The sequence below is a fragment of the Aythya fuligula genome, chromosome 3, assembly GCF_009819795.1.
Source record: "Aythya fuligula isolate bAytFul2 chromosome 3, bAytFul2.pri, whole genome shotgun sequence".
Lineage (NCBI taxonomy): Eukaryota > Metazoa > Chordata > Aves > Anseriformes > Anatidae > Aythya > Aythya fuligula.
The window spans coordinates 33,128,693-33,145,790 of NC_045561.1; the positions used below are offsets into that span (position 1 = coordinate 33,128,693).

Below are 17,098 nucleotides of genomic sequence, written 5' to 3' on the forward strand. Positions count from 1 at the left end.
GGCATGGCGGCGCGGCGGGCATGGTGCCTCAGGCGGCTGGGGGCCAGCGGCGGGTGGCTGCTGCTGGAGGCCGGCACGCAGGTCAGCCGGGGGGAGGCCCGCAAGCAGCCCCGGGGTGCCGCTGGTGGGAAACGGGGGGGGGGAAATGGGGTTTGGGGGGGGTTTCTAGGGGGCTGGTGGCGTGGTGGGGGGGGGTGTTGGGGTCGGTTTGTTATGACTCTCGTTGCTCTCTTCAGGTGTTGGTGTTTTTCTAATTGGGAAGCCCAGGGGGGTCCTTGCACCCTTGCCCTGCAGCTCAGCCAGCGAGCCGGCTGTGGAGGGGGAGCTGCACAAACACCCACCACCCCCATCAGTGCTGTGGGTCCGTGCTGCACCGGGCACCATTGGGCTCTGCCTTGCGAAGGGAACCCCTCTTAACGCCCCTTTTACCTCTAGGAAGCTCTTGGAGCAAGTGCACAGCTTTAGTGCTCTAGCTTTATTGCTCTGGAGCCAGGCGTTGTGCAGGTGTGCTCAGCTATGGACCTGAATTAGGGGACCCGCGGGGACTCGGTTAGTTGAGTGGGGACTCTTGGCTGAGCTGGCTCTGCTTGTTGCCCGCCTGGTGTCACGGTGTCACTGCCTCTCTTGGACGAGACCCGCTCAGGTAATGTGCAGGGAATGGGCCTTCCTGCAGCACAACGCCTTGCCGTCATAGAAAGTGGAAGGCGTGATGCCAGTGAGTCGAGATTGCAGCCTTCACTTGAGGTATAAAGAGTGCACTTTTAGACCAGTGAAACCAGTGCATCTGGTTTAACTTGTGGGCTTCTGCCAAAAGGTGTTTTGGCCTGCTTCTTTGGCTACATGCTCTTGTTGCATTGGAGCCACACGGTTGTCCAACTCCATGGCAAGCTGGCTGGAAACTTGTGCAGCGTGCAGATGAATAATAGAAATGTGTTCAATAATCAGATCATGCAAAGCAGGCAGCGGAGAGAGGGAGAACAGAGCCGTGCTTTAAATGGCAGCCTGCAAATAGATCAGATTTAATAAGATACTGTGAAACTGTACCATTAAATTATATCTCCTTTCAGAAGATGCTGTTGGGTTCTAATCGGGTTATTAAGATCACTTTCAATGCTGGCTATGAACTGCATGTAGTGTAGTTTCTGGGCCTTGAGATGATTGTGTGATTTACAAAAGTACCATGCTTTAAGGCAACAATTACATATGCATTTTTTCGATGCCAGTTTTCTGGGCCCTTTTTTCCTGTGTCTTTACTGGTTACAGAGAGTTGAACAGGTGCTGCTAGCTGAAGAAGAGGGTAAGAAATAACCTTGAGGTCCATACGATTGTACTGGTTTGAAGAAGTATTGTTCAGTTAGGTCATGAATAAGGTGGGGTATGGATGGAGTGAGAGCTGCTTAGAGCAGCTTTACTGCTGAGGAAAATTTCCATGAAACCAAGGCTGTAACCTGCTTAAGAGCAATCAAACTTTTGTCAACATGAGAGAAAGAGACTGCTTCAAATTTTTGTACAGGCTTCCATTTTCTAATTACTCTTAAATTTAAATGCAAAAAAACGCCACCCAACATTATCCTAAATTCTTGGGAAATGCCTGTAAGATGCTAATCCAGATAGATTTGTGCTGTACTTAAACTGAAACCGCATGATCTGAATTTACCATGTTGCTGCTGATTTTAATTTCAATGACTTTATTCTTAGGTGACTATCGGCCGAGGACTAGATCTCACGTACCAGCTGGTGTCAAAAACCTGTCCCTTGATGATCTCTCGTAACCACTGTGTTTTCCAGCAAAATGCAGAAGGGCAGTGGACTGTCAAGGATAACAAGGTACAGAGGCTGACCAAAGACCTTGTACTTTCACTTTGCCTATAAACAATGCCCTGTTTGGGTTCGAACAATGTATGGTCTTTGACTATAATATAAGTGTGATGGATGGTCCATGGGAGCATGTCTTACCTGTTGTACGCCTGTAGAAGGAAGCTTCAGTCTGCTGCAGTTGGGATGCAGACCTTAGTGCTTTGTGTATGTAGGCTTGTCTCTTGGTATAGCATTTTTCAGACAATTACAGTCCCACACAGGCACTTTGCTGTCTGTGAACCTGTTTTGTGTTGCTGTTTTTTAAAGGAAAAGAAAAGAAACAACTATGATTTTTGGCAGCATTCAGAAAGGTAACGTTCTTGTGTAGCTAATAAAATGGTAAACTGATGTTCTTCATTGCAGTGACAAAATTGCTTTTATTATAATAAACTGCAATGAAAATCTGCTGTTGGAAAAAATCATATTTTGTGTGATCATCAAATGCATTGCTGCTAAACTCCTCCTCAGCTGATTAGAACACAGAATAAAGTGTTGAGAGCAGTCTTTTGTTAGGTCTCACTTTGACTTCAGTAGCGATCTCTTCTGAAACGTGATCTTTGCTCTTTCTCATTCATGCTGAAAAATGCAGAATCTGCAACTTAATGTAGAACAACAAGTTTTCAATACGTCATACAGACTTGAAGGATGTTTGGGTCAATGACAGATACTGCAGAAAGAAATGGAGTGGCTACCACTGAAATTATACTACTCTTAAACAAAACTCTATTGCAGTAACTGTATCATCTTGAGAACTTAGTGTTTGTATGATTGAAAGCATCAGTGGCAGATCAACTATTAACGCCTTCTGTGTTATCACTGCTACCATTTTGTCAAGTTGTTTTATTGAATCCCTGGGATATCTCAGTTCCTAATGATTCTGCAGTTCATCTTGAGCACAGTTCAATTTCTCTGTCTTTCAAAACCAGTTTTTGAGCTAGTGCCTAATTAAAGAAAGAAACAAACAAGCAGAAAAAAAACCTCCCGATGGGAACATCAGCTCTTGAAGACAATTTTCCCTCTTGTTTATATTCATCTTTTATGTATGGAGAACTGTTTTTTTTTCTTCTTTTTTTTTTTTTTCCCCCCTTGCATTCAGCAGTGCAAGTTATGCTCATTTTTACTTTCTAGTTTCTTCTTGGATTTCAGGTATCATTCATTGTCAAAAATAGTTACATCAACAAGAACATAGGACTTTCCAGTGTTGCGGAATCTTTTCTGTTGGATAGTTTGTATCACCTCTGAAGCTTTTGGGTAGTTTCTTTCCCTTCGGCTTCATTCTTTTCTGTCTGCACAAGTACATGTATTAGTATTGTTCTTAGTGCTTGTAAGTAAAAATCTGTAATGTAGTAATAATACAAGGTAAATATTATAACACAGTAACCGTAATAAACAGGACACTGAGGCAATAAATTGGACGTTGCAATGCTTATTTCAAGAGTTAGCTCGTTTCTATTGCAGTACTGCAAAGACTGGATATGTTTACAGTTGCCAGAAATAACTTGCAGATGGCTTTGTATGTTGAACCTTGCATATTGAATCTTGCCGATTCTTTGTTCGTTTGCAGAGTCTGAATGGAGTGTGGCTTAATAAACAGCGCCTGGATCCTTCAAAGACCTATCCTATCACTGAAGGAGACCGTATCCAGTTGGGAGTGCCTTTGGAAAACAGAGAGACTGCCGAATATGAGTATGAAGTAATTAAAGAGGAGTGGGAGAAAATCAGACCCTATTTAGCCCAAAGGAATGACCTGGGGAAAGCTAAGAGTTCAAGAACTAAACGTAAATTTAGTTTGGAGGAATCAGAGACATCTGGATCAGAAGGCCCTTCAAATTCCAGATCCAAAAGAGACAGAGTGTCCTGTGACAGTGAACCTTTGGGGAAACCATGTGGAAGGGTAGAAGAGGTAAAGGAGTTGGCAGAGAAGATGGATGTCGAGCTGCCTTCTCCTGGCTCAAGTGAGGAGGACGGTGGTCCAGTGCGTAGCAGTCCTGTGCAAGCTGAGAAAGCTGTGTCTGTCGCACCAAAGGACCAGAAAGGCTCTGTTCTTTCTCAGTCGTGGAGTGGCCTGGAAAAGCTGAGGAAAACTCTAGGAGATATAAAGGAGTTAAAAGTGAAAGTGCAGGATAAACAGACAGCAGTTCTGAACGCAAAGCAAAAGCGCAGGAAGGCTGCTCAGAAGTCAATCCTAGCAATGGAACAGGAGCTGCAGGAATTGCAGGAGCAGCTGTGCACAGAACAAGAGCAGCATCAACAGCAGATGGAAGAGCTGGAGAAGACATTCTCCAAAGAGCAGCAGAATCTAGAGGTATGATGGCGGTGCTCTTTTTGGTCTGTGTGCTTTGGGTTTCGTAGAACGCCTACTATGACACTGATCTTGATCTTGCACTACACAAAAGATCTTGAACAATACAAAAATAGCAACAGAAACAATGTTCCAAACAATTAATCCAGTGTAAACTGTTTCAGAAGTATTTTACTATTAGGAATGTGTACCAAAAGAACGTGAGAGACAAAGGATTGGGTTACAAACAGAAAAGATGCGAAATTAAAAACAAACAAACAAAAAAAAACCAACAGCAGGTTAAAAAAACGCTTTTTTAAACTTAAAAACAAACTTTTTTTTTTTAAATACAAAACTAAAAATCTCTGCCTCATCTATGGCTACAAGGAGGACAAGTTGAAAATTATTCACCTTAAGAGGGAATTTCTCTGGTATATGGCTGTTTCAGAATCAATGCTAAATTCACATGGGAAATCTATTCCCTTTCCAAGAGCTTTATCATATTCCTTTACCTCTTAATTCAGAGTTTGAGGAAGGGGATGTTTTTCTTACTTACAAATAAAACAAAAAAACCTTTATTGGAACTGCAAGTTCCTTCAAGGAGTATGTGTGTGCTGATAACTTTTTTTTAAGCTAAGAAGCTACAAGCCTACCTTTCTGTTTGTGTTTACTTGAAATCTGGTTTAAAGGAAGTAGGAATTCATCTGGGGTTACTTTCGTAATTTATCAGTTACTTTCTTTAAAGTCTGCTGCTAAAGGAGGAACATCTGTAATAGAAATACAGGAGGTCTGAAGCTGTGTGCTTAGGCACAAAGAGCAGTTCAGCTGAAGCTGTAGATATGTTTAACCTCTCTAAATGCATTCAGAGATAGAGGTGCAGCTTTTTCTCATGTTTAAGCTGTTGCTGACCTCTTGGCTTCTGTGAACATTCCAATGCCTTTGGATCTGGAATAACATGGAGGAGTTCCAAGTATGTAACTGTAAATGATACCTTCATTTTAACTCTTCGCAGTAAATGGTAGCTCTAATTTCAGTAGTGCTTATGAAGCACGAGAGTGAGCCTTCTCAGCTTTCACCTAAAATCAGTGCTGTTTCTTTCAGTATATTCTCTAAGGGAATGTGCAAAAGAGTCATTTTTATGCCCATGCTTTCTTTGAGTATTTCTTACTTCCTCCAGTATTTTCTTTCCAGCAAAAATGTCTCTTTGTTTTTTCTCAGGGAGTGAAGTGGCAACACGGAGAAGAGAATCTGAAGGAGCAGCTGACCCAGGTCCTGCAAGAGGCAAGTAGTTACAAGTCTAAGTTAGGTCTTGCTGTGTAACTCATACATTTAAATCTTTCTTATTGCTGTGGCCTCTTGGTGGAAGACTAGGACTGTGGCTCAAGTGCAGATCAGGTGGTCTGCATCTTCTACAGAGCAATTTGCTGTTAGTAAGTGACAGGCTTCCCTTCTTGGGAGTAGCTGTTTGCCAGCTGATAACACACGAGTGTGCTCACTGAAAGCATTCAGTAGCTGTAATGAATTCATTGAATTTGTTCCATAAGTTGGTGGGCTGTTTTGTGAGGTCTTTCTGCTGGGTACCTGTTCTGGGAAAGCTGCTTTGACAGTTTTAACTAGAAGAAAAAAAAAATCAGAGAAGTTCCTATCCTGCTGTCTGGTGGGCAGGATCATTCTGTAGTGGCACTGGCAATGCCTCTTACGTGCCATCTGCTGTCAAATTTTCATTTTTACTTCTGTGTTCTACGGTGAGTTTTATTGTGAACAGCGTGAGCTCATTTGCTGTACACTTTAAGCCTTTCTCTCCTCATTCACGATTGCATGGCATGTGTATATATATCTTGTTCAGTGCTGCTTGCTTCTATTTTGTAAAACTGTAGGAGTTTACATGTCGTTTGTGTCACTGCAAAGAGGGAGTTGACTCATGATACACAGAAAAAGAGTAACCTGGGAGAGGGGATGAGAGGTGCTATGACACCAGGAAGGTCATAAATGACTGACAGCACCTTCCAGTTTGAAGTTTGTGGCAGTCAGGTGAAGTCCCTGGTGACTGGAAAAAGGGAAACATCACTCCCATTTGTAAAATGGGTAGAAAGGAGGAGCCAGGGAATTACAAACCAGTGAGCCTCACCTCTGTGCCTGGAAAGATAATGGAACGGATCTTCCTGGAAGCAATGTCAAGGCACAAGCAAGACTAGGAGGTGATCTGAGACAGCTTCAGATGGCAAACTTGGCCTTCTGTGATGGTGACTGCGTCAGTTGATAGAGGAAGACCGACTGATGTATCTGCCTGGACTTCTGTAGGGCCTTTGACACAGTTTTACATGATATCCTGATCTCCAAATTGGGGAGATACGGATTTGATGGGTGGACCATTCAGTGGATAAGGAGTTGGCTTGAAGGTTGCACCCGGAGAGTGGTGGTCACTGGCTCTGTGTCCAGGTGGAGGTCAGTAGGGGTCTTATGAAAAGTGGAGAGAAACTTTATGCTTGGACAGATAGCGATAGGACAAGGAGGAATGGTTTTAAACTAAAAGAGGGGAGATTTAGGTTAAAGTTAGGGGGAAATTCTTCACTCAGAGGGTAGTGAGGCACTGGCACAGGCTGCCCGGAGAAGCTGTGGATGCCCCATCCCTGGAACTGCTCAAGGCCAGGCTGGATGGGGCTTTGGGCAACCTGGTCTGGTGGGAGGTGTCCCTGCCCATGGCAGGGGGGTTGGAACAAGGTCCTTCTAACCCAAGCTGTTCTATGGTTCTGTGTAAACTGCCTTAACTTAATGCCCCAGCTCATATAGGCACGTTTGCTCTTCTAGGAGAAGACGGGAGAAATGAGTATGCTGAACCTCATGATTAAAGCCATGTATATTTAATAGGGTAGTTTATAATGACGGTTTTATTTCTGGGATGGTGTCATTACAGCATCACGCTTTGATGGAAGAACTGAGCCGTAATAAAAAAGATTTCGAAGAGATAATTCGAGCCAAGAATAAAGAACTGGAAGAAACCAAGGTAAGGAATAAAATTGAGCTTTCCATAAGCGAAACGAGATGCTGCAGCAGCAGAAATGGTTTATTTAATGTTTGCCTTGACGGTGTCGTCTCTTATATGTGGAGGGTGCATGGGAAGATACTCTGTCTTGTTCATAAAGTACTATTGAAGAGTCATTACCAGATCTTTCCCAGTCATTCAGAAAACAGGGCACTTGAATTATGTGGTGTGCAGGAGAAGTAGACCCATTCCGTCCTTCATTTAAGGAAAAAAAGAAGCGGGTGCTTCATTTTTCAGTTAAACGTTTCAGTTTAAGTAAAACTGCAGTGTGTTCCTGCCATCCTACAAGGGGTGTAGGACCGAAACGTGACATTTTAATAATTCATATGATAAGCCATGTTTCTTTCTGCCCATGTCACAAGGTGATGAGTGGAAGATAATTAAGGAATCCTGTGCTGTGTCTTACCTATAGATATTATGATGTTTCATACCTCTGGCTGCTGGCTTTGTTTTTGTTTATTTTGGGCATCTTTGCAACTGTTGTTTAATGTATAGCTTCAGCTGGAATAATTTCTGTTGTTTTTAGAAGATGGAACAGGTAGGAGCCTAATTAACTGCAAACAAAACAAAAATGCAAGTAACTGTTTTACATTCTCACATTTATTTTTTTAATATTTGAGGTATTTTGTCTGTTGGGTTTTTGGCTCAGGCATCAAAAGAATCATTCTGTTAACTTAAGCCAAACTCATGTCACAAAGGGGTTTCTACCTGTACTACATTCCACCCCCCCCCCCCCCCACGCTTCCCACCAATATTATATTGAGTAAAACCTTGTTAGTAAGTGACCATATTTGTTTTTCCGACAGGAAGAGAAGGAAAAGGTGAGAGCCCAAAAAGAGGAAGTGTTGAATCAGATGAATGACGTGTTGGAGAATGAGCTGCAGTGCACAATCTGTTCTGAACACTTCATTGAGGTATGTTTAAGCCAGTGTGGCTTTGCCAGCAGAGAACAGAGTTGAGAAGCTTTCACTAGCTCTGCTAAAGCAGTAGTCGAGCTTTTTTTCTTTTCTTCTTCGGTTTAACAGACCCAACAGGTGACTTGTGGTAAGGGTTGGTCCAGAATCCCATTCTGTCTGCCTTAATGTTCTGCTGGACAGCAGGTTCAGCCTTAATGTCTCTACCTGCACAGAGATGAATGCTTAATCCTAAGGTACATACAGGCTTGGAGAAGTCATTTTGTAGTGGACCTTGCTTTAAGTTGACTAGGATTGGACAGCTTCAGGGTTAGATACAGGAAGAGGTTAGTAAAGGAAGGGAGGATGCAGTGTTAATCAAGTTCTGAATCATTTATATTGTTCAGATAAAAACTTCTGAGACGTTGGCCAGCTTTATTTAATCAAATAAAGTTTATATGTTGACTGCTGCCTGTGCTATGTCTGAAATACCAACTTCTGTTCATATTGTGCTAGAATTTCAGTTGCCTTACGTTCAGTTCTACTACAGGAAGACTGCTGCTAGCCTTCTTATAATGACTTAAGAGCTAGCTAAAATTTCAGTTTCTGATTTCAGTAATTTAAGTTACTATTTCATAGTACCTGTTTTTTTCCATAATTTGACCCTTTCAAATAAATTTATTCATTCTCTCTGTCTCTGCTGTAGCTACAGACTTGCTATGATTTACTGTGAACACGCTAACCAACTCTTAAAACCTGTCTGTACTCTGGCATAGGAATGTTATTTTATGTGCGACCCCTGTAAAAGGTCAAGGAAGGGCCCTTGTGCTTCCTCCCCACCCTTACCTTATAAGAAGCGTTCATCTAAAATTTTTGTGACCTTGATGTTATTTTAATTTTGCAATGCTTGTGTGAGCGAGCACGCCCTGAGAAGTATCCTTCCCTTAAATTCCGCAGGCAGTCACTCTGAACTGTGCGCACAGTTTCTGCTCCTACTGTATCAATGAGTGGACAAAACGTAAAGTGGAGTGCCCGATCTGCAGGCAGGAGATCAAGTCAAAGACGCGCTCTCTGGTGCTGGATAACTGCATTGATAGGATGGTAGAAAACCTGGACGTGGAAATGAAAGAGCATCGCCTGTCCCTGATCAGAGAGCGGAAAGGTGAGAGGTGGGTGGATGTGGCATGATGAGTACAATCTCTCATTTCACCTATTTTCTACACCTTTCTTTGGCACCTATATACTAAGGGGATGCTCAGAGAATGCAGCAGAAATACTGGAAAATGACTTCCTATTGTGAATGAGGATAAATATTCATTATTGGCAGAATCAGCAACATTTGAGATGGGGAAATGATTTTAAGATATGTTGCATAACCAGCTTTATTGCGCAGTAGAACAGAATAAAAAGCTTGGAAAAAGACTTCAGTACAAATTGCACAGTCCAGCTGCAAGACTTAACCATAAGATAGGTTGTTCTGTTTCGAAGACATCTCTAAAGAAAAGCAAAACTACACAGAGTGGGCCTTGACAAATTTACCAGGCACCTTTTGATCAAACTATTGACTACCCCATTGCAGAAACTCAGGAGAGCAATGCTTCACAAGAAACTGAATTCTCTTCCATGTGCTAGACTTCCACAGGAATCTCCGAAGAGAATGTTGGCATGTGGCTGAAATGGCAGCTGCTTTCCCATACTCATTCTTACAGAGTTTACCTCTGTGGCCTTAATGCAAAACCTTGTGTCTTATTTGTAGCTGAAAGACTGTGCGTGACAGTAAGGGCTGCAGGTAAAATTCCAATATAGGACTATTCCTATTCTGCTGCCCCCTTCCAATCTTATTTCTAGAGCACTTGAAATTGGTATCTAGGTGCTGAAACATAGAAGTCTTTTCTTTCTTGCTGCCCCTTAATGGATTTCTGTTGCTGTGTTCCCTTAAGTAATTGTCCTGACTTCCCATTGTAGCCATAAGTGCATGATCCTTTCTTTTGCAAAGTGTTGAGCCTTTTGAAGTCCTTCATAATGAGAGGTGCTTTCAAAATATTTCAGATCCTCCATGGTGACATAGAATGACATCGCTAAGCAGGGTTAATTCTAACCTGAAATCACCACCTGTTTCACCAACTTAGCTTGATTCTCTCAGGAAGTGCTGTGCTGCTTGGAGGCTGTCCAGCATGGCTTCGTGATTTGCTTTCACCTCTGCAGAGCTGACACCACTCTTGCATTATGTGCACATCTGCAGAGTGTGCTGTAGCACCACTGAAGTGCCTCATCAGCTACCGAGTAGTGATTGGATGGAGTGTCACCTTTGTTGGAGCACACTTCATTTCCATACGGTGGAAAATAGGCCCGTAGCGTACCTTCACGTGTGATAGATGCTGTAACTATATAAAATGATCAGTTGCAGGAAGTCATGTAGATTTGCCATGACACCCTTCAGGAGAAAGGAAGAATTGCTTTGTGTGGTCATCTTACTCAGTGATGGAAACATTACTATCCAGATTAGCCATATGTCTAATTAAATATGAAATCCTGAGAAGGAATCAGCTTACATGGAAATAATGATTCAGGTAGCATTTGGGAAGCCTTGTCAGATCATAAACCTTTATACTAATTAAACCTTTATACTGGGACACCAGTTTACTGCTCTTAAATGTGTGGAGGTTTTCGTGGGTCCTTCAGTGTCCCTCAAGAAGTAATGGCTGTTCACTGCTATTACTTACTGAGAGCTCCTTACCTTGTTTTGTTGCTTCTTCCTTTCTTACCTGGCAACGTGCTGTAACAGCTAGCTGCTGCCTTCTGCCAATTGTGGGCCACTGAAGGGATGCAGAATGCCTCCTTCTCATACGTGCTATAACAGAAAGAGGCATATGGGAAAATGAAAACAAATAAAAAAAATAGTTATTTAATGATGAAAGTTGAAATGAAAAATACTTAGGCCCTGTAGCTTGAAGGATCTAATATAAACTGACAGTGGGAGGCTATAAGACTCAAAGAAAACTAGTAATGTAGCAACATTTGTGGGTACAGTGGTTGGTGCTAATTTTTGTATCTGTTTTGAATGCAGAGAAATGGAAGGTGTTGGTGAACCCAGCCGAGGACAATGACAACAGCGTCATTCCTTCCATCTACCCCATCTTGTCGGTGAGCAGCTGTGACAGTGAAGACTCTGAGGAGGATTCTTACCATGGTGAAAGCAACTGCATTATCTAAACACTAACTTTGGACTGGTTTCCCTGTGTGCTGCCAAGAACCAACCTCATGCTATTTGGTTTACTACTGCTGGATGAATGGATTGGACATCTGGAAGGAGAGATGCTGTGAAGAGGCCGTAACTGAGCTGAAAAGTAGCAGCGTTTGGAAGGACTCTGTTTTTTAAATGAATGTACAGAAGCTTAATCTCTAAAACGAAATTTGGATTGTGGAAGAGCAAGCTGGTGTTACGCTAGGTAGTTGACATAAAACCCAGGTTACCACGATCACTTGTGACCTCCTGGTTAGTGTGGTATATATGTTTGAGTGCATTGCTGCTCTTCCCTGAGTGAATGGAGTGTCTTAAATGTGTACACCAGGTCCCCTTACTTCAGCCAGCAGAGGAAATGGCACAAGCTATTTGAGAACTTGGTCATTCTCACCACCTAACAGGAGAGGTATATCGGAAAAACATGCCAACGTGGGTTTTCCTCTTGAACTTTTTGTCAGCTCCAGTCATCCTAGGACTCTCTGGCACTAAAGTTAACAAAGAGTGGGTTATGGGTCATATCAGCTTTACGTGCTTACATGCATCATAAGCTAAACTGCTGGCTTGTTTGTTCAGATGATGTTACTCATTTTCTGTTGGGTAGCGATGGAGAAGATTAAATCTTCCAGAATTCCTTAGCTTGTGCCCTTTTCATATAGCATCTTTGGTTTGTTCCCTTTCAGGCTTTTGCATAAGGAGTTGTAGAATTTTGAAGCAGCACATCCAGAAGTTATTAGCAGTGACTTCTAAAAGATATTTAGTTCTTGTTGGTACCAGAGAGGAATTTTGGCCTGTTCAGAAGTACTGCTAGCTGAATGAGCGAAATGTTCCATTGGCATGGTAGGAGAGCAGCATCTGTAGTCAGCCACAGACAGAAGGAAGTGCTTAGGTCAATTGTTTACAAAACGTTGCTGTTGAGCTGTGTCTTGTATTGCCCTCACAGCAGATAATGCGTCCCTAAGACTGAGCAAGTCTTGCCTCATCCTATCGCCTATGTGAAATAATACAAAATTGTCAATGAAATTAATTTTTCAGAGGTGTATGCTTTTCACTTAGCTTTTAGTTGGAAAGCTTTTACCATTACATCAATGAGAGGAGGATGAAGAAAGCTTTTCTCATCTGTAGTATTTCTTTGGCTATTTGTATGTATTTCTTGTTTCTATGTTTATTTTGTTTAAGATGGAAAATATAAACCCATTTGTGCATTAGCCTTCCTCGGTGCAACCCCTGAGATGTGTCTTTCTCCTAGTTACCTTAGAATTTTTTTAGAAAACCCAGATTGTCTCATTTTTATGACCTTGCTTGCTTCATGTTTTGATTGCTTTAAGCAGTTTGACTATTTTAAATTTATTTGAAAGACTGTTGTATGCAGGAGTTGATAAAAGACATCCCAGCTCTTTAAGCCTGTGTTAGCAGTGGCTATCATAATGGTAATTTAGTAGGTACAATCATATCTTCCACTGAAGAAATATAACATTAAAAAGGTGCATGTATGGTGATGCTATTCTAAGAAAGTAATGCATTCTGGCAGGTTTGAATGGTAGCACAGGGGAAAAATATGTGATCTGTAGGCCAGGTACCTTTCTTAAAGCCTTAATGTAAGATTGTTCCCGTGAAGAAGCTATTACATCTTGAATTTTCTTCTTGTCCTTTTAATGTTAGAAAATATATGGGCTGTTGAAAGTTTATTTTCTAAATATATGCTCTCTAGAATGTCAGAGAGAAGAGGGCTCCCTGAAACACTTATGAAATATCCTGACCTTGGAACAGGCATTACTGTTGAAGAGGAGTAGCAGGAAAATACTCTGGTTACCTCAAACTGCAAATTCTTGTATGCTGTATTTCTTCCATGTTGCTTTGCTTTTTTTTTTTTTTTTTGGTTGTTCCATTTTGCTAAATATATTTATTTTTGTTATGTTGGTGTTTATGAATATTCTAGAAAAAGATGGTACTTCTAGTAACAGAGCAGTTCTTTGGTATGCTTTCTGAGTGTGTCCCCTTTTAACTAGAATATAGAGAATATTCTTCATATTCTAGTGAAAAGGGAGGTGCTCGGAATACATGTGATGTACTAAACTGTTGCAACTGTTACCAGCAGGTGCCCCAAAACGCAAGTGGACTACTAAACCTTTTCCATTGTTACCAATAGCAGCATGGAGTGTAAAGGTCCAAGGAGAGACGCTAAGTAGTAATACTGTTTACTTGTGAAAGCAAGATAATAATCATCAAATGAGCAAGATGAAATGAGCTCAGTGTGACTTCCTTTTTTCCTTCACTGAGGTTGATTTTAATTACATAGCTTATAAATACTGGTGGGTGACCAAGGAACAAAACTGTAACCCTAGGCTACTGGCTAGAACAGTGGAAGAACACATTAGACAGTACGCAGACTAGGTATTTCCATATGAATTGAGCAAGATGAAAAGAATACTAGAATGCTTTGAGTGATCATTATTACAATCACCAGAGAATTAGCAGAGAATGGCTAAGGCACTAGAATTCTGAAAATAGATGCATCTGCCTATCTTTAGAGAAGGAAAAGTAAGAAAGATATTGTAGGCTTGCCAGCTTAGTTTGAATTCTATATCTTCCACCATCCACTCATTATTGAAATAAACTTTTTTTGGTATGCATATAGAAGCTAAAATGATTAATGATGAGAGTATTCCACTATTCCATGTCAGGCACAAAACATGCTAAAATAGTGTCATTTTGATAGAGAACAAGTTAAGATGTAACTATCTTAAAATTTTGGCACCTTTTGATAGTGCTTCATACAAGCTGTGGAAAGGTGTGTGGGTGAGGCTATTTTAAGATCTGTTCACAACTTCATATATTTCATAAATGAGTTTTTGGTGGTAAAAGGATTTAAAGTGCAGATGTTTCTCTTCCCCTCTGCATTATGATGAAGCATAAGATTCTACACTTGTGCTCTTCTGTAGTCAAATACAGACTTGAAAAATTTGGCCAGAATTGGCCAGTTGCAGAGAGTGGGGTGAGGGAGGTATTAGACAATCTGCTGCTGCTAACTAAGGTATGTATCTGAATGCATAAGTGAGTATAAGTCATGTGTACCATTGAGTATTTCTATTCAGCACTAGGAAGACCCTAGCAATGCTTTGTCTGATCTTAAGGACTGTGCTTCAAAGTGCATTTGGAACAGTTGGAGAAACAAAGATGTGAAAGCCAAGAACAGTGGCCCCATGCAAAGATTTCAGAAACTCCAGCTCTCCCTCTCTTTCTGGGGAAAAAAAAAAAGGAAAAAAAAAAAAAAAGGCGAGGCAGCCATGAGTCTTCAAATGCATCAAAAGCTGTTTCGAAGACAGAGTAATCTGTTTTTTCCAGACTTACAGTGACTAGGACAAAAAGTAATCAGACTTAAAACTGCTATAAGGAGAGTCCTGGTAGCATTTTTTTCTACCTAAATGTCTCAGCAATACAGATAATGAAAAAACTGCAATACTTTGGGGAGATCTTTTATGATGCAGAATATTCAGCCCTTAAAAACAGGTCAGGCACACATCTGAGTGAGTGTTTTTCAGTAAGTTTTTCCCAGCCGCACAACCTATGAAATCTGTAGTTCATGAAGTACTATTTTTTTTGTTTGTTTGTTTGTTTTCAGAAACTTTGTTAATCTCTAAAGGTGGTGTCTACCCTACTGGGAACTATTTTAGAATTTAATTGAAAAATGCTGTATTTATGTATAGTTCACCTGTATTTGGGGAAAGTAGGTGATGTCCCAAAGTCCCTTTTCCTGTGATTCTTTGGACCAAATCATTTCCCCCTCCCCGTCCCAGTGCCCGAGTTCTCTGCCTGGACTGGTCTCTTCTTTTTCTCCCACTGAGAAAGCAACGCTCTCCTGTTGGCTGTGTGAGACCTTCCCTAGTATTTGCTGCATGGGCTCGAAGTATCTGCAGACTCTAAACATAGTTTAAGGGTGGACACAGCATCCAGGGAAGGGTGGCGGCTTACCAAGGAGTTTCTCCTTTGTAAGTTTTTTTTAGTGGTGCTATCGCTGCAACCTCAACCTTGCTTCTTAGTGTACTTTGAAGATGGTGAGTGTATATGGATCTTGTTCGTGAGGTGAGTTCTTAAATCCATATTGAGTGTTAGAGTAATTGGTTGGAAATTACTGTTGAAGGAGGGCACAATGGTACTGCCCTGTATGTTGGTGGGAGTTGTCATGAACTTCTAGTAGACAATGCGTGCCTATCACCATTTCTTTTCCTTTACAAAATCAATCAACAACAAATAAAACTATCTTTCAGATTTGGAGAAGAATAAAACTTGAGTTACTGTGAATTGTCTTATCAATGAGATACCAACGTTTCATCTATTCCAACAATTTAAGAACCTTTTGTTTTGCTGTTGTTTGCCTAGATAAGAATACAGATGTTTGTGTTCTTTGTTTGTTTGCTGTATAAAGGAAACATGCCCCTGAAGTCATGAACCTGCTCTGAAGGGCTCTTCTTTGCATACACGAATAATAGTCCTGAACACTGGGCCAGCTGCATCACAGTCATTCCCCTATTTGAATGTCCACTTGCAGGTGTCATGCCGTGCACTGTTACCTGTCTTGGTGTGGCATCAAGCACTTGGGGTATCACATCCAGGATTTAGGTTACAACTCATAACAGTTGTAGGGCTGGTCACAGTTAATCTGCAGCACCTTTGATGCATTTTCAAGACTTGTTGCTGGCTTTTGGGAGCGCTACCTTGCAGGGTGATAAAAATACTGCCTATGGCAGCAGGAATAACTAGCAAGGAACTGTAGTGCGTGAAGGGATGGGGCTGTCACTGGAGACATGCTGTGTTGCTTGACTCCTACTGCATTTCCATGGATTCCAAGATCAAACTGGCAAACACTTTTCTCTCGTGCACCTAATCCACCTTCCTAGTGCTTGGTGAGCTTTAGCAGCTAGTGTCATTTAACTTTGGAGAACATATAACCGATTATAATAGTCTGGCCTTTCACACACCACACCCCCATTTTTATTTTATTTATTTATTTTTAACTAAAGATAGTATTTTCCTTGCTGCTCCTCCTTCTTTCCTCCTAGTCCCTTTTCCAGGAACTTCATATATTCAGGCACACGACTGAAAGCAGCTAGGTAACCATGAATTACACTTTCCTAGTAACGTGCAGTATTCTCGTCTGTTGGTGCTCTCCTGTTGGCTTGGTTTTAAGATTAAGCCCTGGGATTTCAAGTTTTGTGAGAAGCACCAGACAACTCAGCAGTGCCTGAAGCCACCAGGACAAGGACTCTGTAGCTGTGTGTTCGGCTTTTATTGTACAAAATGTGGTCTGGAGACTGAGGCGTGGTTACTGAAGGACAAAGTGCCTGGAGGGGGGCAGCTACGGGCTTCCTAGAGGTGAATATTTTCTGGAGAGGCAGCTTGGGCTCATGACTCTTGAAGTGTGTTCATCGCCTGGAGCAGGAGTCAGTCATGACTGAGGAGGGGGAGCGGATGGTGGGGCAAGCACGGGGGAAACTTTTCCCTAGAAAAACGCCAGAAAACTGGCTGACCGCTCGCTGCCACCCTTATCCACCAAATATTCACAAAATACTCAGCGCGTGTGCGTGTAAGCTTTGCGTGCAGGCGCATACACGAAGGGCAGGGACACATAAAGGGCCCGTTCCCCTCAGCACCATGGCGAGGGAGGGGCCGTTGCTAAGGGGGGCGGCTTCCGCCGGGCCCCGCGTCACTGCCGTGCGCCGCCGGGGGCGGGGGCGAGCGGGGAAACGAGAAACGAAAGCGGCGGGGCCGGGAGCGGCCGCAGG

At 42.1% G+C, this 17,098-nt stretch overlaps 1 protein-coding gene across 1 annotated transcript; it reads left to right on the plus strand.

Moving 5' to 3' along the window:
• The first annotated feature begins 3 nt into the window (after positions 1–3).
• On the plus strand, positions 4–12,523 carry RNF8 (ring finger protein 8). The gene is made up of 8 exons (XM_032183812.1): positions 4–81; positions 1,699–1,827; positions 3,422–4,162; positions 5,357–5,419; positions 7,053–7,142; positions 7,988–8,095; positions 9,032–9,236; positions 11,142–12,523. The coding sequence occupies exons 1-8, from the start codon at positions 4–6 to the stop codon at positions 11,285–11,287; spliced, it is 1,560 nt and encodes a 519-aa protein (XP_032039703.1). The 3' UTR covers positions 11,288–12,523.
• The last annotated feature ends 4,575 nt before the right edge of the window (positions 12,524–17,098 follow it).